Source organism: Colossoma macropomum, unplaced genomic scaffold (genome assembly GCF_904425465.1).
Source record: "Colossoma macropomum unplaced genomic scaffold, Colossoma_macropomum, whole genome shotgun sequence".
NCBI lineage: Eukaryota > Metazoa > Chordata > Actinopteri > Characiformes > Serrasalmidae > Colossoma > Colossoma macropomum.
The window spans coordinates 4,380,767-4,398,505 of record NW_023494810.1 but is presented as its reverse complement, the minus strand read 5'-3'; the positions used below and the strand labels follow the sequence as shown (position 1 = coordinate 4,398,505).

At 41.2% G+C, this 17,739-nt stretch overlaps 1 protein-coding gene across 1 annotated transcript in view; it reads right to left on the bottom strand.

Annotated features, from left to right (window-relative positions):
* Positions 1-5,868: 5,868 nt before the first annotated feature.
* Positions 5,869-17,739, bottom strand: part of mfsd4aa (major facilitator superfamily domain containing 4Aa) — a 32,474-nt gene continuing 20,603 nt past the window's right edge. Inside the window, exons 6-10 of the mRNA XM_036560084.1 lie at positions 17,105-17,278; positions 13,702-13,849; positions 9,402-9,472; positions 9,185-9,305; positions 5,869-6,313 (exon numbers count right to left, since the gene is read on the bottom strand). Of these exons, the coding sequence (XP_036415977.1) occupies positions 6,255-6,313; positions 9,185-9,305; positions 9,402-9,472; positions 13,702-13,849; positions 17,105-17,278 (573 nt within the window). The 3' untranslated portion in view covers positions 5,869-6,254. The remainder of the gene's footprint in view (positions 6,314-9,184; positions 9,306-9,401; positions 9,473-13,701; positions 13,850-17,104; positions 17,279-17,739) is intronic.

The following is a 17,739-nucleotide window of genomic DNA, read 5'->3' as shown; positions in this document are numbered from 1 at the left end:
CAGTGCATGTAAACTCTTACTCTGATTTCTTTCGGATTTCTCAGTCTGCGCATGTGTGAAAACAGACCGTGATACCAGAAATAAGCAAGCAGCGTCGCCACGAGACGCAGCGAAACACTTTTGGAACGACGCTGAAACCAAATATACTTGACTAAAATAAGGATTTAAATATTGTTCATCTTCTAGATCAGGAGTCGTTCATTAAAATTCAATAAAGTCCAGTTTCCTGAACGTTTCCTCAAGCAAAGGTCCGGAACATCATAATGTCTAGCTTGCATTATGATTCAGTGCCATATACTGTAAACCGAAGTAGCCTAGTAGGTATATCAACATCTTATACAGTCAACAACTGAATATAAAGTACAGTTCAGTCATATTTCAACAACGTTTATCATCAGTTTTCTCTTTTTAGAGAACGCAGTGTGGAATAACTTCCCTCTGACTCACTTTCTTCTCTGACTGCTGTTTCTCGCCTCGTCCCTCCCGTGTGTGTCACTCACTCGAGTCTCAGTGCTCATCATAATGCACAGATCTGATTGGCTGAGTAGCGTCACGTGTGATATGTACAACATCTGCGATTGGTCTGTGAGTCTCCCGGGCTGCTAAAGTGGCGCCGTAATGACTAGAAATGTTAAGCCAATTAAAATAAAATATTAAAACAACCCCATCGAAGTTAAATAATTATCCATAGTTTATCGGTTATAGGTCCAGGTCCGTATAGGCCTCTGGGTCTGGACTCGGACCGCAGTCCGCCTATTAGTGACCCCTGTTCTAGATAATGTTCATATTTTCAGGTAGAGTGGCGTGATGTTATTTTAAAACAACAAAAAAGTACATAACGTTTACGCCACTTCTTCTGTGAGTTTATTGGCTGGTTGTAAAGCAGAAATCTGATTACTGTCTGATTGGATTACTGACCAAATCTGATTTTTTGCAGTTATTGGATTATTAAGTGCATGTAAACACACAGTTTTATGATAGTTTGAGATAAAAATGTATGGCCTAAAATGAACTTTTAAAATACATGCAATAGATACATGCAAGGTGTCATACAGCAAAATGAAGTTATTTTTTTTTTAGATTTTATCTCTATTTTACCATCATAAATAATACATATAAACATTAGAAGACACGTGTAGGTTCACTGGTCATTTTGGATTTTAAATAAAATGCCTGTATCTGCATTGTAGGTATTTCAGTTCTACCACTGTAAAGAAATATGAGTATAAGTTTCTCTACAATGGACCGTTTCACATCACACCACTGGGAATGACTTTGTTTACATCTCAATGACAATTATTCTGAAAAATTGATGGAATTCCGCTTTAATAACACTGCCTCTAGACTAGGACTAAACATATGTTATAACAGATAAGAAATGTTCAGCCTCTAAAGAAATCTATATTAAAAGGTACAAATGCATCATTTGACACATACGCTTTTTTCCTAGCTATGTGTTTGTCTAACAGTCTGCAATTTGTGACTAGCAGCTCAAACGTTTACATACTGTTGATTGGCATACCTGTTGTTCTTATTGTGAATGTTGAAGAGGAGGAAAAACATTAAAGAAAAGTCTCTCTAACGAACGTCTGGGTTTTATATCCTCTCTGGGTTTTGTATTAAACGTGGCTCTGTGCTGATTGTGTTAACGTTAGCAGGTTTGGCACCTGTGAAAACCAGACAAAACCGAATAATCAGCCATATAATCTCAGACAGGAGCCAAGAGGAACACGCTGACGCTGCAAAGTCCCGCAAGCAGGTTTGCCCACCTCTGCTTCAGGTCCACGGGTCAGGGACGTGGATGAGGGGTCAGCGGACCCGAAGCTACGCAGCACAATGCGAGGAAGCTTTTCCAGGAAGCTAGTAGGATGTCCATTTTATGACCTCTTGCACTCCACTCAAATGTGCCATGAGGCACCAGGGAGCCCTGGTGTGGAAGATACCTCCATTTTGTGTGTTGATATGCTGTCAAGACTGGATGAGATGGGCTGGTGAAAACAAAGGCTCGAGATGTTCAGTTGTTAGGCCAGAGAAAACATCTCCTGAAATAACACGGCTCAGATTGTGCCCGTTGTCCTGCGCTTTGGAGTCTTTGTTAATGACAGGAATGGAGAAAGATGAAGATACTCTTTCACTACAGTTCCAGAAAATACGAGAAATATGTCGCTGCTGTCAGAAGAAAACCTCGTATCTCCATTTTTATGTTTTCTAGTTTTTGATAATTTAAAAATCTGTTGTTCTTTACATTGTGTGTAAATTTCATGAAGAATGGACCAAAAGAAACGACCCAAAATGACTTGGAAAAAAGTCTGGTTCCATTGACTTACATTAAAAGTAAAGTAGGGTTTTTTCCTTCTCCTGTAAAGTCACCATTTTGGAGATTTTTTTAACGCAACAACAGCGATATGTTTGAAAACATAGTTTTACAGGCTTGGACATAAGATTGTAGGAAAAACCTTTTGATTGGTATAAAATAGAGATGCCACACTTGTTTGTCAGGTATTGATATTTGGCCTAATATCAGCTGTAAATGCTGAATCGGTGCTCACACTGTGTGATGTGATGTCAGCAGTGTAGCTCTTCCTGTGGGGTAGCTGAGTGAGTAGTTTGAGCATGTTAGCCTAGCATTAGATGCTCATCTTAAGCAAAATGCTTTAATTTAAAATAGCTCATTTTAAAGCTCAGTAGTTTTTCAAGAAGAAATACTGGATGGGTATTGGCCGATACTCACGGTCAATATCAGAAAGGTATCGGAAAATGGAAAGTGGTATTGTGCCATCTCTGCCTTTATTCTTTTAAGGTTATTTACACTTTAAGAAGATTCTTTATACAGGGAGATTCACTCGAAAGAGGCCCCGAATATTCTGTAATAACTCTCGCTCTGAAGGAAACAACGTGCAACGTGCTCCTCAGCATATGGAGCTTCGAACAAGCCGGGATGCTCCTGCGTCGGAGTGATGAGGTAGGCGCCGGACAGCCGTCACAACGTTTAACCTCCATCTGCAACTTCCAGGTGCAGACCCCCCGTACCCCTTCATGTGTCTGGCAGAAAACGGAGATCACTTCCAGCATCGCATGTAATGCAATTGATTACACATACATCAAGGTCTGTAGCGTATTTTTTTGGTTTAGATTGCTTCATCCTAACAGGAGTTAGAATATTCAGGGCCTCTTTCGAGTGAATCTCCCTATAGATGTACCCATTATTTAAAAAAACGTTTCTTTAAAGCTGCACTTTGTAACTTATTTTGTTAACTGAAAAAAAGTATCATTACTGAGTCAGAAGGAATAAAATACACGCTAAAATATGGTGTGCGTGCACTGCTGTAAGTCATCCTATAAAGCCTGAAATAAGAATAAATAATAAATTTCATGGGAGACTTTTGGACCACGTCATATGTCTTGACACATTTACGTCACGCACAAGCTCAAGAAGGAGTTACAAAACGTTCTTCTGCATGTTGCCTGCAATTATACATTTCCACCAGAGAGGTCTCCAATTCCCCAAATCTTAAATAGTGCAGCTTTAAAGGATCATCCATTGGGAAGTGCTTTATGGAAGCAAAAGTGGTTCTTATTAATGATGCATAATGATAGAATCATATGGGCATTGGCCCATAATTGCTTAAAAACAATGGGCATCACAGATTTGACCGATATTTCAAACCAATATTTAGTTATGTATATTTTGTACTCCAGAACAGTGGGATGTTATGCTGCTGGTAGTTTCGCGAGGCCAGGCGTGATCTCATAATGATGAAACACACATCTGGGGACACCTTGTTAATCTTTTGTGGCTGGTTTGCAGTGAAATCTGCTGCTAATAACTCCCTCTAAAAGCTGCCCTAGAATTCCAAAAGAAAGCTAGCTAGCAAACGCTATTGTGATATGTTTCCCACATGTAGTGAATTTTCCTCTCATGTGACGCGTCTACATGCTTTGTTGGACTTTGGCCCAATCCCATTTCTTCTTTTTTCCCCCTACCTAGAACAGAGTTACAGGGGTAGTGGTTGAATTCTTGTCCTACGAAATGGGACCCTCACAAAAGAGCTATAGCGCTGCTCTGTAGGCGACCCTGCCAGTCTGCAGTGACAGCAGAGGAGGGTCAAGTTCAGCTTCTCACTGCTGGGCTTTAGTTACATTTAGGGCATCGTATGCCTTCAAAGAGGGGGCAATTATTTATTATCACCCACCCCTAATTCTTCAGTGATATGAAGCTGAAGTCAGATATTCACCAGCTTCTTGTTTCAATTTTCCTGTTCCACCTTAAATGGTGCAGCAGTTACATTATGGCACTTCTAGCGTCAGAACTGTTGGACTATTTAAGGTGGAACGGGAAAGTTAGCTAGCTAGCTACAGAGACATTAGCATGCTATTAGTGATTTTTTATGCTTGTTATGAAGAAAAACAACCATAATACACTGAAACTACATTAAACTAAGATAATACAGTGGTTATCATAATTTTTAACAGAGTAAATTCTCACATTTGTGGGTTTCTTTGATCTCTTGTTCAGCCATCTTGCCAGTTTTTCTTTTTTCTCATAACTCTCTGTTTGGAGTCTCTGAAAAACCTCTGTTTGGAGGGTCATGTAGCCCCAACACTTCACCCGACCCCTCTATCTCAACAACAATCAGGACACCCTACCCCTAGACGTGAACATGCAAAACAGCGGGCTAAGGGCTCAGTGGCAGGGGCGAGGGGTGAAATGGGATTGGGCCTTTGAGTGCGTTGGTGTTTAACTGGATTGGAATTTTCACATCCCTAGTTCTTATATGGCATCACTCCAAATAAGCAGCGTATACACAGGCCTTAAAATAGCAAGCAAAACACAACACATCAGCACGTATGAGACTTTAATCACTGCATTGTAACATTTTCATACTGTTGGTTATTATAAGTTTACCTTTTTTGCAAGGAATTAATGGAATTTTTTACTTTATAACACAAAAACTCATTCATTTTCAAACACACTGAAATACAAAAATAAACATCTAGTGCAAAATCTCATTCAGAAAACTGTCAGTTCTTCTTTTCCTTCATACCTCCACTGGTTTGAAAGAGCAAAGTGCTATCATTTTTCAATTTAAACTCTTTGTAATGATCATTTAGAGCTTCGTAAAGCACTGCGGACGTCAAGCGAGCATCGTTAACTGAAACGTTATTTGAGTGCGGATATACTGAGTGCAGGTTTGCTGTCCAGTTGGCTCAGAACAGGTCTTAGCCAGCCCAGCTCGTGTACAGAACGTGCCAAAATAGGACATGGTAGTGTTTCGTGTTTCGAGTGAATGAATCCACTGACCAAAACAGGCAAAGGTGATCATGCAGGCTGAAATACACACTCGCAAGTGTTTCTTACTGACCTCACTTACGTCACATCAGTGGCAGAATGTGGATGTTAAAAACCCAGGCAGACTCAAGCTTATGTTTAACTTCTTTATGCACAATCAGTGTGGAATTATTTTTGATCTCTTCGTATGCAGAGCACTGTGCAAAAGTCTGAGACCACCCCCTCTTTGTTTATTTAATTCCCAGTCAAAATGGCCATTAAGTTGTTCATTTTTCAGGTGATATTTCTGAGGATATTAGATATAATTAGATCATCTTGCATAAGGAAGAGGAAGGTCAATGGAAAATAACAGGATCTTCCAAAAACTGAAGTTCGAAAAATGATTGAAATATATAGAAAATGGGACTCTTAACAACCACGCAAGACCTACAGGCACTTACAGCTTTCATCTCTGAGAGAGAGGAGAAAATCCAGCTGCTTCAGGTCTGAAAACATCACAGGTGTTTCTGTCCATCCTTCCACTGTGAGAAGACGACAATGTGCAAATCAAGTAAATAAGCTGCTGGTGTTCTCAGAACAATGGACTGACCACCTCAGAGTCCAGACCTCAACATCACTGTGTTTGGGTTACTTGGATCATGAGAAACAAAAGATGTAACCAATTTCTAAGACTGAACTTTATAAGTGTAAAATATCCCAGCTTTGTGCTTCATGACCATTTTGACTGGCGATTAAATAAACAAAGGGTTTTCTCCGACTTTTCCACAGTGCTGTATGATTTCCTGGCATTTGATCATTTTGATGTCTTTGGCTTTGAGCATCGTCTCCTCACAGGTCCCTCCAACAAGCGACTCCAATCACAGTCCCATCTGCCTTCCTCCTCACTCTGCATGGTCTCCGACTACGGCCGCCAAGGTTTGTGTGATTTTGCTTCCTTTGGTCCAGCTTCAACACCGGGCTGCCGTTAGTGACTGACCCCATTAGCTTCAGGCTTCTCAGCTAGAGAGGTTGTATTGGTGGCTGCTGTTTAGAGACAACACAACACAGAATCCTCAGTCAAATGGACTGGAATTTTCTGGGAATTTTATCCATTTTAAACAGGGTTAGTTGTAAATAAGCTCTTTTTTGTTAACATTCAGGATGAGTTTATTATTTGACATGATTTCTATTTACTCTAGAAGAAGAATGTATGGCATTGAGGGGAACTGTGGGTAATGGGGCATTCCAGCCTAGCATTTCATGTGAGCAAAGCACATAGTTATGGGGGGATAACATGGACATATATGCACTGTTACAACAGGATTTTGTACTAATCCTAGTACAAATCATACAATGTACAATCCTTGTTATTTAACAAAGATACTGGAAAATATGGAGGGCAGATCTGCCAACATGAAAAAAAAATAATATTAAAAAATAAGTTACTCTGTAAATTAATAAATAAAATAACTAAATAATGTATATTCCTTATTTTGATTGTAATTATGCACATTTCCTTTTTCTGCAATTATGTATTTCTCAATTTATCTATTTCTTAATTTTATTTTTTAATGCTTATGTTCATTTTCATATTTTTTTCTGTGTCTATGTTTTTAACAGTTGTTTGCTTTATGTATTGATGCATTAATTCATTTATTTTTTTCATTAATTCATTCCTGTATTTCTTCCTTCATATGATAATGAGGGGGCGTGTTTTTCACGTTCAAGCTTAGTAATCAAGCCCAGGAGGAGAGCTGATTGAACTCTTTTACCAACTCCATAAAGAGCTGCACAGACAGACAAACCTGCCAATAAATAACTTTCGATGGCTTCCACAGGCCGTATGTGAGAAGGACGTCCAAATGTCTGGGTGATCTTGATTTTGCAGACAAAGTTGCTGAACCACCTCCTCCAAAGCTCTGAACACTGCAGGGTCGACCTCTGAATCAGCAGAGGCAACTAAATGGACCAAACTGTCCCCACAGCCTCCAACGGGACAGTAAATAATCCGGACCTGCATTTTCAGCCAGATCAGCCGAGACTCTCAGATCTCTGTCTGTCTGCTGCCTGTAAGCAGACATTACTGTACTGTGTTGTCTTGAGTTACCACTGATAGAGCAACACATGAACAATCGATCTACAGAATCTGACATCGATTATCCAATAGGACCATTAAGACACCGTGACATCATTGATTGACAGCCCCCAAAATAAACAAATACAAAAATTAGGAGTGGGAATTACTAAACAGACATATAATTACATACAAGTAAATGCAGACATTAATTTATGTAAGGTTTTATTTATTAATATATTAATTTTTATGTATATTTATTTTTAGATTTATCATTATTCTTTGTAATTCTAATTCATATCTTGATTTACTGAGTCATTTATTTTCAAAGTTTATTTATTTTTCATTTTGGCAGATCTGGCTCTTCATATAAAAGAGGCTGATCAGTAACATTGTGACTGTGTGGTTACTTTCTGTCATATAATCATGAACTTGCACCAGCTACACATTTCGCTGCCTGGTCTAATGAAGTGAACGTGCGCTTTATACGGTTGTTCTTACAAAGTACATTCAAAAAGAAGAACAAGACCCCAACATGGACAAACTGAACTTATGGTTCTAGTTGTAGTTCATTTTCTACCTTCTAAAGCGACATCTGGAACCTCTATAATAACCACAATTAACAACGTAATGGTCTTTGTGGTCATTTTGTCATTCTAAAGTGTCTATTCTGGCCCTGGCTAATTAGCTCCCTCGCTTGCTTGTTAGCTAACCTTAGTGGCCGATATGAAATTACATACACTTCACCGTTCTGTGCTCACACGAATGTCTACACTCACACAGGATTAAGTGTGGAATCAAACAAAGCTTCATTTTTTTCTCTGTCGAGTGTGAAATTATGAGCCAAACCTCTCATTCTGTGGCCTCTAGCATAAATGCTAATAGCATTAGCTTCTTAACTAGCTCGTGTCCCCTTGTGTCGAGCTCTCTACTAAGTCATAATTCTAGAAACAGCATTTACCACATCATGCCTTCCTAGTTTACATTCTGGTGCACTTATTAGTCACATAATCGTGCTTGGTAACTTCATTTTCATCTGGAAGAGTAAAGAGTTCGCTAAATTGTTTCAACTGTTACCAAAGACAGAGGATCATATCACTGCATTGACATTACAACGTCAAACATGGCACGATTTTACCGTTACTGCCCATTTATGCCTGTTATGTTTATATTTATTATAAATTGTGCTGTTTCATGCTGACTGGATGCGAATTATCCACCCGGACGTATATCAAAGCGTACAGCGCAGCACTGCATCCCTCAGCCTCAACCGTTTGCCCTGATTTAGTCGTCTCCAGTTCCACCCACTAGTCAAGACTCCCCCAGTCACACAATACCACCAGCACTAGGAGGTCGAGGCTAGCACAGGCTTCCTCCGAGACCTGAGAAGAGCCACCGCATCTTTTCGAACTGCCGCTCGGGCAACGCCAGACAGCCGAATGCTTGGAGGAAAGCGCCAACGGCCAGATCTACCCACCCAGAGAGCGAGACCAATTGTACTCTTTTGGACTTCTGGCTACGGATGGCTGTCCCTTTTTGTGTTTTTGTCCAGTGTTGCCTCACTGCAATTCCCAGCACGCATCAGACAAATCCCTCATTCAACCAGCCTGCCTTTAGATCCTCCCCAAAGTGCTTGCAGTTTTTCAAACGTTCCTCCCACCTTCAATATACATCATGAGAAAGGCTTTTTCCTGGGATTTAAACCAGAAAACCTTGCTCCTGAGACTACAGCGACACTGTCGTGGGAGGCAAGCAGACATGTTCACAACAGATGCAGCGATTTTTTTCATTTTATCTGTAATGCCTCTTTATTAAGGAGAAACAAGGAAAAGCGAGAGTACCTGTCCTGTAATGTTTGTGTACATGCTGCACTAAGAGCAGCACCAGAAAGATCGTGAAGCCCATACAGCCGAAGATCATACCACACAGCAAGAAGCTATAGCTGCCGTATGAATTGATGACCTGTGTGAGAGAGGAGTGTTAGGTCAACACTGTCAAATCAGCAAATATTAAGTTACTATCACACTCTACACACACAGAGGGCCACTGTCTCCCTACCGATCCTACGAGCAGCTGCAGGAGCATCTCCCCCATCCCAGCACAGGTCACGAGTACCGTAGTGGCGCAACCTTAGAGAGGAAAAGCATACAGTTATTCGTGCTGTTCAAAGGAACAGTTCACTGAGGTAATTCACAGAGTTGCACCGTTACTTCAAATACATTTAGCTCTGACTGTCTGAAGTTTCCGTCTTTAGCTTTGAAGCTGATAGCAGTTAAGTAATTGACAGTTACAGACCCCAGTTAGCATTTATGCCTAAATCCCCACATGCTTGCCTCAGACCATGCTGTTAATCTCTAACAGAATTGCTGATGTGGGTTCCGACACCCTACGACGTGCTGTTATCTAAACACATGGACAAAAGTACAATACACATCGAAAAAGTTTATGAGAACCTGCTCATCCGACGTTTCCTAAGAAATCAAGGATATTAATAGGGTGCTGGTTGCCTCTTTGCTGCAGAAACAGCTTCTACTCGATGTTGGAACACTGAACATTCCCACTCTTTTTAGGAAATCATTTTCCAGGACATTTGGACTTAAAGCACTGAACTTAGAGAGGAGAATTACCGCTCCCTAATGCCTTCTGGGTTTCTCAAACACTAGAGGGCGCTCCTGAGAGAGTCCAAAATGAATGGGCCAAGATGGAGCATTTGAGCAAAATCATAGTTTATAAATGCTGAAACATTTTTAATGTCAAAGAATTCATTCATTTCCTGAACAGCATAAAACATTTTCACACCGCTGTTATATTTTAAGAGCTTTCAAACTCGAGTTATAGGAGTTTAAAACCGCGCCTCATGTACGTTCATGACGTCTGTGAGCGCGAACAGCCAGAAGGTTTCCTGGTTAAAACACCTAATATTATTAGCTAATTAATCCCTTCTTGAGCTGAACGAGGCGTGAACAGCAGAGAGAAACACACAGTGTGTATAAACATAAACTACGCAGTGCTGGGGCTCCAAGCCTGGAGTGTGAAAACACTGAATTAAAGGTCTGTGTGTCTCTCGTCATTCTCGGCTTCTGTCACGTCTGGCAGGTGAGTCGTTCAGTCTCAGAATGGCAGAGACGTCAAGTGAAACGTGAGAATAAGTTCGACCAATTGGAAGTCAGACCAATTAGTGCTCTGTAGATAACAACACAGCCACAACTAACTGGTCGTCTGGCACACTACGCTCAGCATTCAAGCCACAAGCTAGAACTTGTGAGTATGCTGGTCTCCCTGGCCAAAAGAACAGGGCAATGTAAACCACAGTCACAATATAGGCTGGAGGAATTGCCATGATACATTCCCTCCACACTAACAATGAAACAGAATGTGAACTGGGTGCGTTTTTCTCATTGGGTTGAGGCAAAGTAGAAATAAAAGTAGAAATAAAAGTAGAAATAAAAGCAGAAAATGCACTGCTCCACAGCCCAGTGCTGGGAGGCTTCAAACCCCTCTAGCTGAAGCTTGGCACTGGGCATGGTGACCTTAGGCTCACGTGCAGCTGATTGTTTGACATGCAGTTTGCATGATTGGCTGCTATAGGCTTTCATTAGGGCTACTTTAGCCTTGTAGCTGCACACCAAAGACATCTTTGATGATGGACTACATTTGGCGTAAAGGGAAAAGAAATCTCAATAACATATCTGAAGCATGGACGAGTCATTCCGAGGGAAAAGGGTGGTAGAAGCCCTGAGCCGAACACTTGTGATACAATTCGCTGTGCTAGTGCAGGGGTGTCCAAACTTTTGGGCCAGACGGTACTGTGTCAAAATACCTGAGGGCCGACATATTATTCACAAATGATTCAAAGTATCAGCGCAAAGAATCTGAGCTTTCTGTGAGCTGCTGTTTCCTATCACTGTATAAAAGATGCACGAGGCTTCTTTCATTGTTGGATTGTTCAATCAGAGCAGTTTGGATCAACAAGCGCTTATAATAAATGATTAAACTGTTTAAGAGTAACAATACAACATGTCTAATGTATTAATCATATTCCTATTCAAGCGTTTACTTGTTGAAAAATATAATTTGTGAGAAAAACGAATCAAAAATCTAAAAAATATTTGGTTTTGTTAAATAATGTTCTTTACATATCAAATAAACACAGCGTAGCCGCACTTCTGTTCGACCTTAAAGGGTTAATATTTACTGCACTACTGATAAGAAGTTCTCCATCTCGCCAAAATCGGCAGTTTTCAGCGCTTAGTTTGAGCTTTATATCCGTAGTCTTGACTAAATATAGTTCAGTAAATGAAGCTGCAGGTCTGGTCAGCTGCCACCATCAGGTGAAAGGAAGAACTGCAACATAGTGGCTGGCAGGCCGCTTAAAATACCCTGTAAAACAGAAGCAGGGGGCCAATTAAAATTTGTCCGTGGGCCGCATTTGGCCCTGGGGCCGGACTTCGGACTAGACCCGACACAATATCTTGCGGCACAGGAGTAATTTTCAGTGTTGCTCACAGGAGCGGGCGGAAATCAGACTCCTTCAGGTGGGAGCAGGTGGAAGCATGCATATAGAGAAATCCCGCAAATTAATGAATAGCCTAAATAAAGTACAACATATATGTAAACAATATAACAGTAAAACAGTTAAAATTAATAAAGTCATTCTTCAGCAACTGATCACGTGACCAACACGCAAATACTCATAGGTCTGATTCACACATACTGTGTCTGGGCCGCGTGAGCGACGCGGAAAGTCTTGCTTTTCTTTCCGGCGCCCATGGTAAGAGGTCAGCACTTTCACACAGGCTGCGCGCGTGAAGCGGCAGAGTCGCAGACGCCGCGTTGAAACGCTGCGGTGTTTAGAGAAGAGACCTGGGGTACGCCGCACGCGACACGCAGCTAAATGTGTTGAAATAAGCCATGAAAATACGTAAATTAAATGTAAATTAAACAAAGACCGTATAAAAACTTAAAATGCCCATTTTTATGTAATTCATGATGAAATACTAGTTAAACAGTCCGGCTGCAGACAGATTTCCTGTAGTCTACCAGGCTTGAAACCTAATCAGAAGTCAGAATGCTGTCCAGGATGATCAAATATACCGTGTTCATTTATGAATGATATTTCTACTGAGCAGAGTGACGGAAGTGACCATCTATCAGTCTGGAAACAGGAATGCTGTATGTATGTCCGAGCTGTAGCGCTGGTGCTGCACATCACTCCCACCATGCAGAGGCAGCATGTTGAATCAAATCAGGTGTTAGAGAGAGGGCGGAGCCTTCAGTCTGATGGCCACAGCTGCCCAGCAAACACCAAAAATAGCCGCTCTGTGGTTGAATTCCTGCTCTGTGTTTACTGGGAATAAATAGCGTTTGGTGAAGTTGCTCACAGTGAGCCTGATGACCACGAGTGCTGCGTTATTAAAGCAGAGAATAATGCATTTGTGATTAGACTGTGTCAGATATTGGGTGTCTGCGGGACTGCACGGGCGGGAGCGGGATGAAATCTCACAGACCTCTACTTTGGACGCCCCTGTGCTAGTAGAACACTCCTAAAAAAACATGTAAGCTGTTCCACAGAAATCATATCACATCACACAAAACAAAAAAGGGCAAAGTCAAATCAACACATGCTCTTAGAACAAACGCTGACAATTTTAAACTGGACGGCTGACCTCCCTGTAGCCTGAACTTGTGCTTTGTGGGTGTACGAGTTTAAAATGCCTGGCCATTTTTCAATATTTTTTGTCACATCTTGTGGAAAATTCGAAGAGAGAGTGTTTCGTGGTGACGTCGTATTCAATAGAAAAGGGCTTAGATTAATTGGTCAGACAGGGAAGAAGGCGAAGCCGTAGAGAATGAACTAATGCTGCTTTAATTTTTCTCCACTGGATCAGAGATTATTCACTCGCCAGACTAATATACCTTTGCCTTTGAAAAGTCCAGTAATATCATTCAAAATTTAGCAGTGCAGAACCCTCCTAATTCCTCAGACCTCTGATGAGATCAATTATCATCTGCTTGAATATTGATTGAGTGACTGAGCTTGGAGGAGCTGTCCCCTATGAGGACCGACTAGATGAATCAGGAATTAAAAAGCTGTCAGCCTGGCAGCGCGTAAGTCAAGGGCGCCCTCGCTGGGATGCCGAATACACACGGCAGTGAAAAGGTGTGTTAGCGCCAGACAGGAACGATTTGTTTCAGGGATTGACGTTCCAAATGAAGGCATTTCCTTTAACCGTATCCTTGACCTCGGCACTAAAGCTCCAGCAAACAGCGCTGTAATCACTCACTGTCGAGCAATAATTACAACAACGGAAGGCAATAATGAAAAAGGTCTCGTAGGGACAACCACTGCTATAAATACCTTTGTAGTCCAGGATGTCTTCGGTGAAAGCCAGCATGCAGGGGTAGATACTGCTGATAAAGAGACCCAGAAAACAGGTGCCGATGAACAGGAACACACTGCTCATGTAGAGGATGAGCAGAAGGAACAGGGTGATTATCACACCAACCTGGAAATTACAGGATTACAATAGAGAAACGTTAAGAGGTTTGGACTAAAATCTACTTTACATTCCCCTTTTCCCCCAAACTGGTTCAGTCGGTCAAGATGAGCGGTGTCAGGTGCTTCTTTAGCCAACAAGGCTGATGAAGTTAACAAGCAATGGAAGCTTATATGCAGCAGGTTAGCGCTGTGCAATCACACACACTTGACTCAAACCACATTAAGTTGTTAAGTAATCTCAAATTATGTGGTTTCTGACACACACACACACACACACACACACACACACACACACTGTACAGCATACTAAACTAATATGGACAAAAATATGTCACATAACTAAAAATTTGCTAACTGGGCACCAGCTGGACATCACTCATATTACCACACACTGCCACTTTGATTATACATTTAAACATGTTTCATATTGGACAACTGTTAACAGAGGTTAACAGGCATCAGGCATAACATTATGACCACCTCCTTGTTTCTACATTCAATGTCCATTTTATCAGCTCCACTTACTATATAGGTGCACTTTGTAGTTCTACAAACACCTCAGTGTCACTGCTGGACTGAGAATAGTCCACCAACCAAAAATATCCAGCCAACAGCGTCCTGTGGGCAGCGTCCTGTGACCACTGATGAAGGACTAGAGGATGACCAGCACAAACTGTGCAGCAGCAGATGAGCTATCGTCTCTGACTTTACATCTACAAGGTGGACTGACAAGGTAGGAGTGTCTAATAAAGTGGACAGTGAGTGGACACAGTGTTTAAAAACTCCAGCAGCACTGCTGTGTCTGATCCACTCGTACCAGCACAGTACACACTAACACACCACCAGTGTCAGTGTTACTGCAGTGCTGAGAATGATCCACCACCCAAACAGTACCTGCTCTGTGAGGGTCCATGGGGGTCCTGACCACTGAAGAACAGGGTAAAAGGGGGCTAACAAAGTATGCAGAGAAACAGATGGACTACAGTCTGTAACTGTAGAACTACAAAGTGCACCTATGGTGTACAGCAGTACTTTTTTCCTGCTTTGCTCTTTACTGTACTTTGTACTGCTGCAATAGAAAATGCAACAGAATTTCTCTCTGGGATTAAATAAAGTGATCTATCTATCAAAAAATAGTAGTAGAAGCCTGAATTCTACTTGTGTTTTTATCCATTTTTATAGAAAACTTTACAAGCCCATTCCCACCAGGAGATTCCCTGTTTCCCCCCTCCTGTTTCTGGAAGAAATATTGACTTACTATCTCAAAATTATGACTTATTTTTTCAAAACAGTGACTTAAAATCTCTAAGTAATGATCGTTTTCTTGAAATGTTAATTTTCTCATAATATTCACTTACTATCCCAAAATATTGACTTATTTTCTTAAAATTTAAGATACTATGTCAAAATAAGTTATTATATTTTAAGAAAATAAGTCACTATTTCTGGATAATAAGATAAGTAATTACTGTAAGTTATTATCTCAACATACTAATGTTGCTATTTTGGGAAAATAAATCATTTCAAGAAGGATTACCAGATTTAAAAATGGGCAAATGCAGTTTGCATGATACTACTTGGTGCTCATACACTTTGCCTCACAGCTCCGGACCAAAACTAAAGCAGCCAATTTTGGGCACCAAGCACATCTTGGCTGATACATATCTTGGGTGTAGTATGTTTGGATTTGGCTACTGAAACTGCACTTAATGTTCTGAGGTGAAAAAAGTGTCCCTGGTCCCAAAGATAAGCCCCTCTTCCACCATAAAAGCACTTAGAGCTCATTTGGCTTTCTTTCAGTCACCCCTAGACACCACTGATGACTACAACACCGTGTTACAGAAACCAGTAATACTGGTCAATTCCTGTTATTGGCTGTTAATTTGGCCCTGGACCAGTGAAAGCCCAGTCAGCCCTGCAGTGCAAAATAGAACTGATACAGGCTAAAACCCTGGTGTTACTAACATCTTGGCACAAAGGACACAATTAAGACGGGCCTTGGCACTGTCAATAGCACTTTCAGACATCTCCCATTTGCCAAGTGGTTGGGGCACAGCAGGAACAAGGATGTGTGTTTTTGATCCTGTTCTTTGTTCATTTATGACTGCTTGTCTTTTATTGCTCGACTGACTTTGTAAACTGGCCCATGTGAAGCAGTGTTGTTATCCCAGTCCGTTCTCAAATAAAAGTTACAGGCTAATGAAGAAAGTGTAAATATCTTCTAGAAAAACAGTTTTACGAACTGCTGGTCAAGGTGAGAGACTGTTGAAGTGCAAGGCACAAACAGGGTTTGTAAAGTACCAGTCCAGAAAGAGCAACAGAGAGATCAGGCAAATAACTACAAGGAAGCGGTTGGAGATTGTGATGACAGAGATGCTGACGTATTATTACTATTACTGCTGCTACTGCTCATTGCCCAGAATAATAAAAAAATAATAACAGTAAAAATGTGTGTTTCCTTCGAAGAACCATAAAATAAAATTAGGACAGAGGAAATCTAGGAGGAAAAAAAACAAAACAACAAAGTCTACGTTCACGCAGCAGGTAAAAGCTGCCCAAATCCGATTTTTTTGTTGGGCTGTTCACATTATCTTTTAAACGTGATCTGTATGTGACATCAGTCTGAACAGATCACGGCTCATCCAGAGGTAAACAATCATGAACGCCAGTCACTCCCAGAGGATCAGCTTCATCTTCACCAGCATCACAGGAGCCATCATGAAGCTTCACTGACTGACAGCTGGGCTCTTCACCCAGAGTGTGTTTGAGCCGTAAAAAGGGCGCGGTCACTTCTTTGGTTCGTTTCCTCGGATTCTTTAAACTTTGCTTTCAGACTTTTAACTTCTTTGACGCTGCAGCCTCGTTCTCCTGCGGCCGCGTTCGGACATTTCTTTCAAAATCTCTATGAACACTGAGGAGTTTGGACCAGTCTCTTCTAATATTTTGGTACAGAAACATCAGCCTAAATGTTTATGAGCCTCAGCAGTGCGAAGTTATGACGAATGTCGAGTTGGATTGACGTAAAATCCGCATGAATTCTGATCTGGCTGTTCAGACTGAGTTGCATTGCCGTAGATCAGATACGTATCTGATTTCAGTACCACATATGAAAGCGTCTCAAATCTGAATTGAAAATTTAACCGCTTGTAAGTTTGTAAAACAGAAATATCCGATCAGTATCGGCCGCTGCTCAGGGTTTCAGTATCAGTATGAGAAAAGACAAAGTGTCTCTAGTGGTTCTAGCATTGATAACCACCCTTACCTGGTTGAACGTGAGCAGGCGAACAGGTTTAATACGGTAAGACAGGGGTATAGAGGCCAGACGCCCCACAGTGATGGACGCCCAGAAAACGCTGGTCAGGTATCCGGCCGTCTTGTGTGGCAGACTCAGAGGTGGAGCCACAGCATATGTGTAAACAAAGCCTGTGTATGAGCCCTGAAGTGCACAAGAGAAAGATTCAGTCTAAACGCTCTTCATGCTTCTCATAATAAAACTCAGTCTTGGTACAGAACTGTGCAAAAGTCAGAGACCACCATTTCCAATCAAAATGGCCAATAAAAACAATCAATTTTCAGTCCACTTTCCAGGAAAAATGTAGAAAACATATTTAACAGCCTTTATTACAGCTTTCACTCTTTTCGGTTTTCTGCTCTCCTGCTTTTTCCCCACTTCCAAAAAGTTCACTCTTGCATTTTCTGCTTCTCACGATCCAAGAACACCCAAACACATTCAGAGATACTGAGGTCTGGACTCTGGGGTGGTCAGTCCATTGTTCTGAGACCACCAGCAGCTTCTTAGATTTGCCAATTTTCTTCTTTTTTGTCTCTCTTTCTTTCTCAATGAACACTTTTTGACAGCTACACATCCTTCGACACCCATAGTTTTGAGTTGTCTTC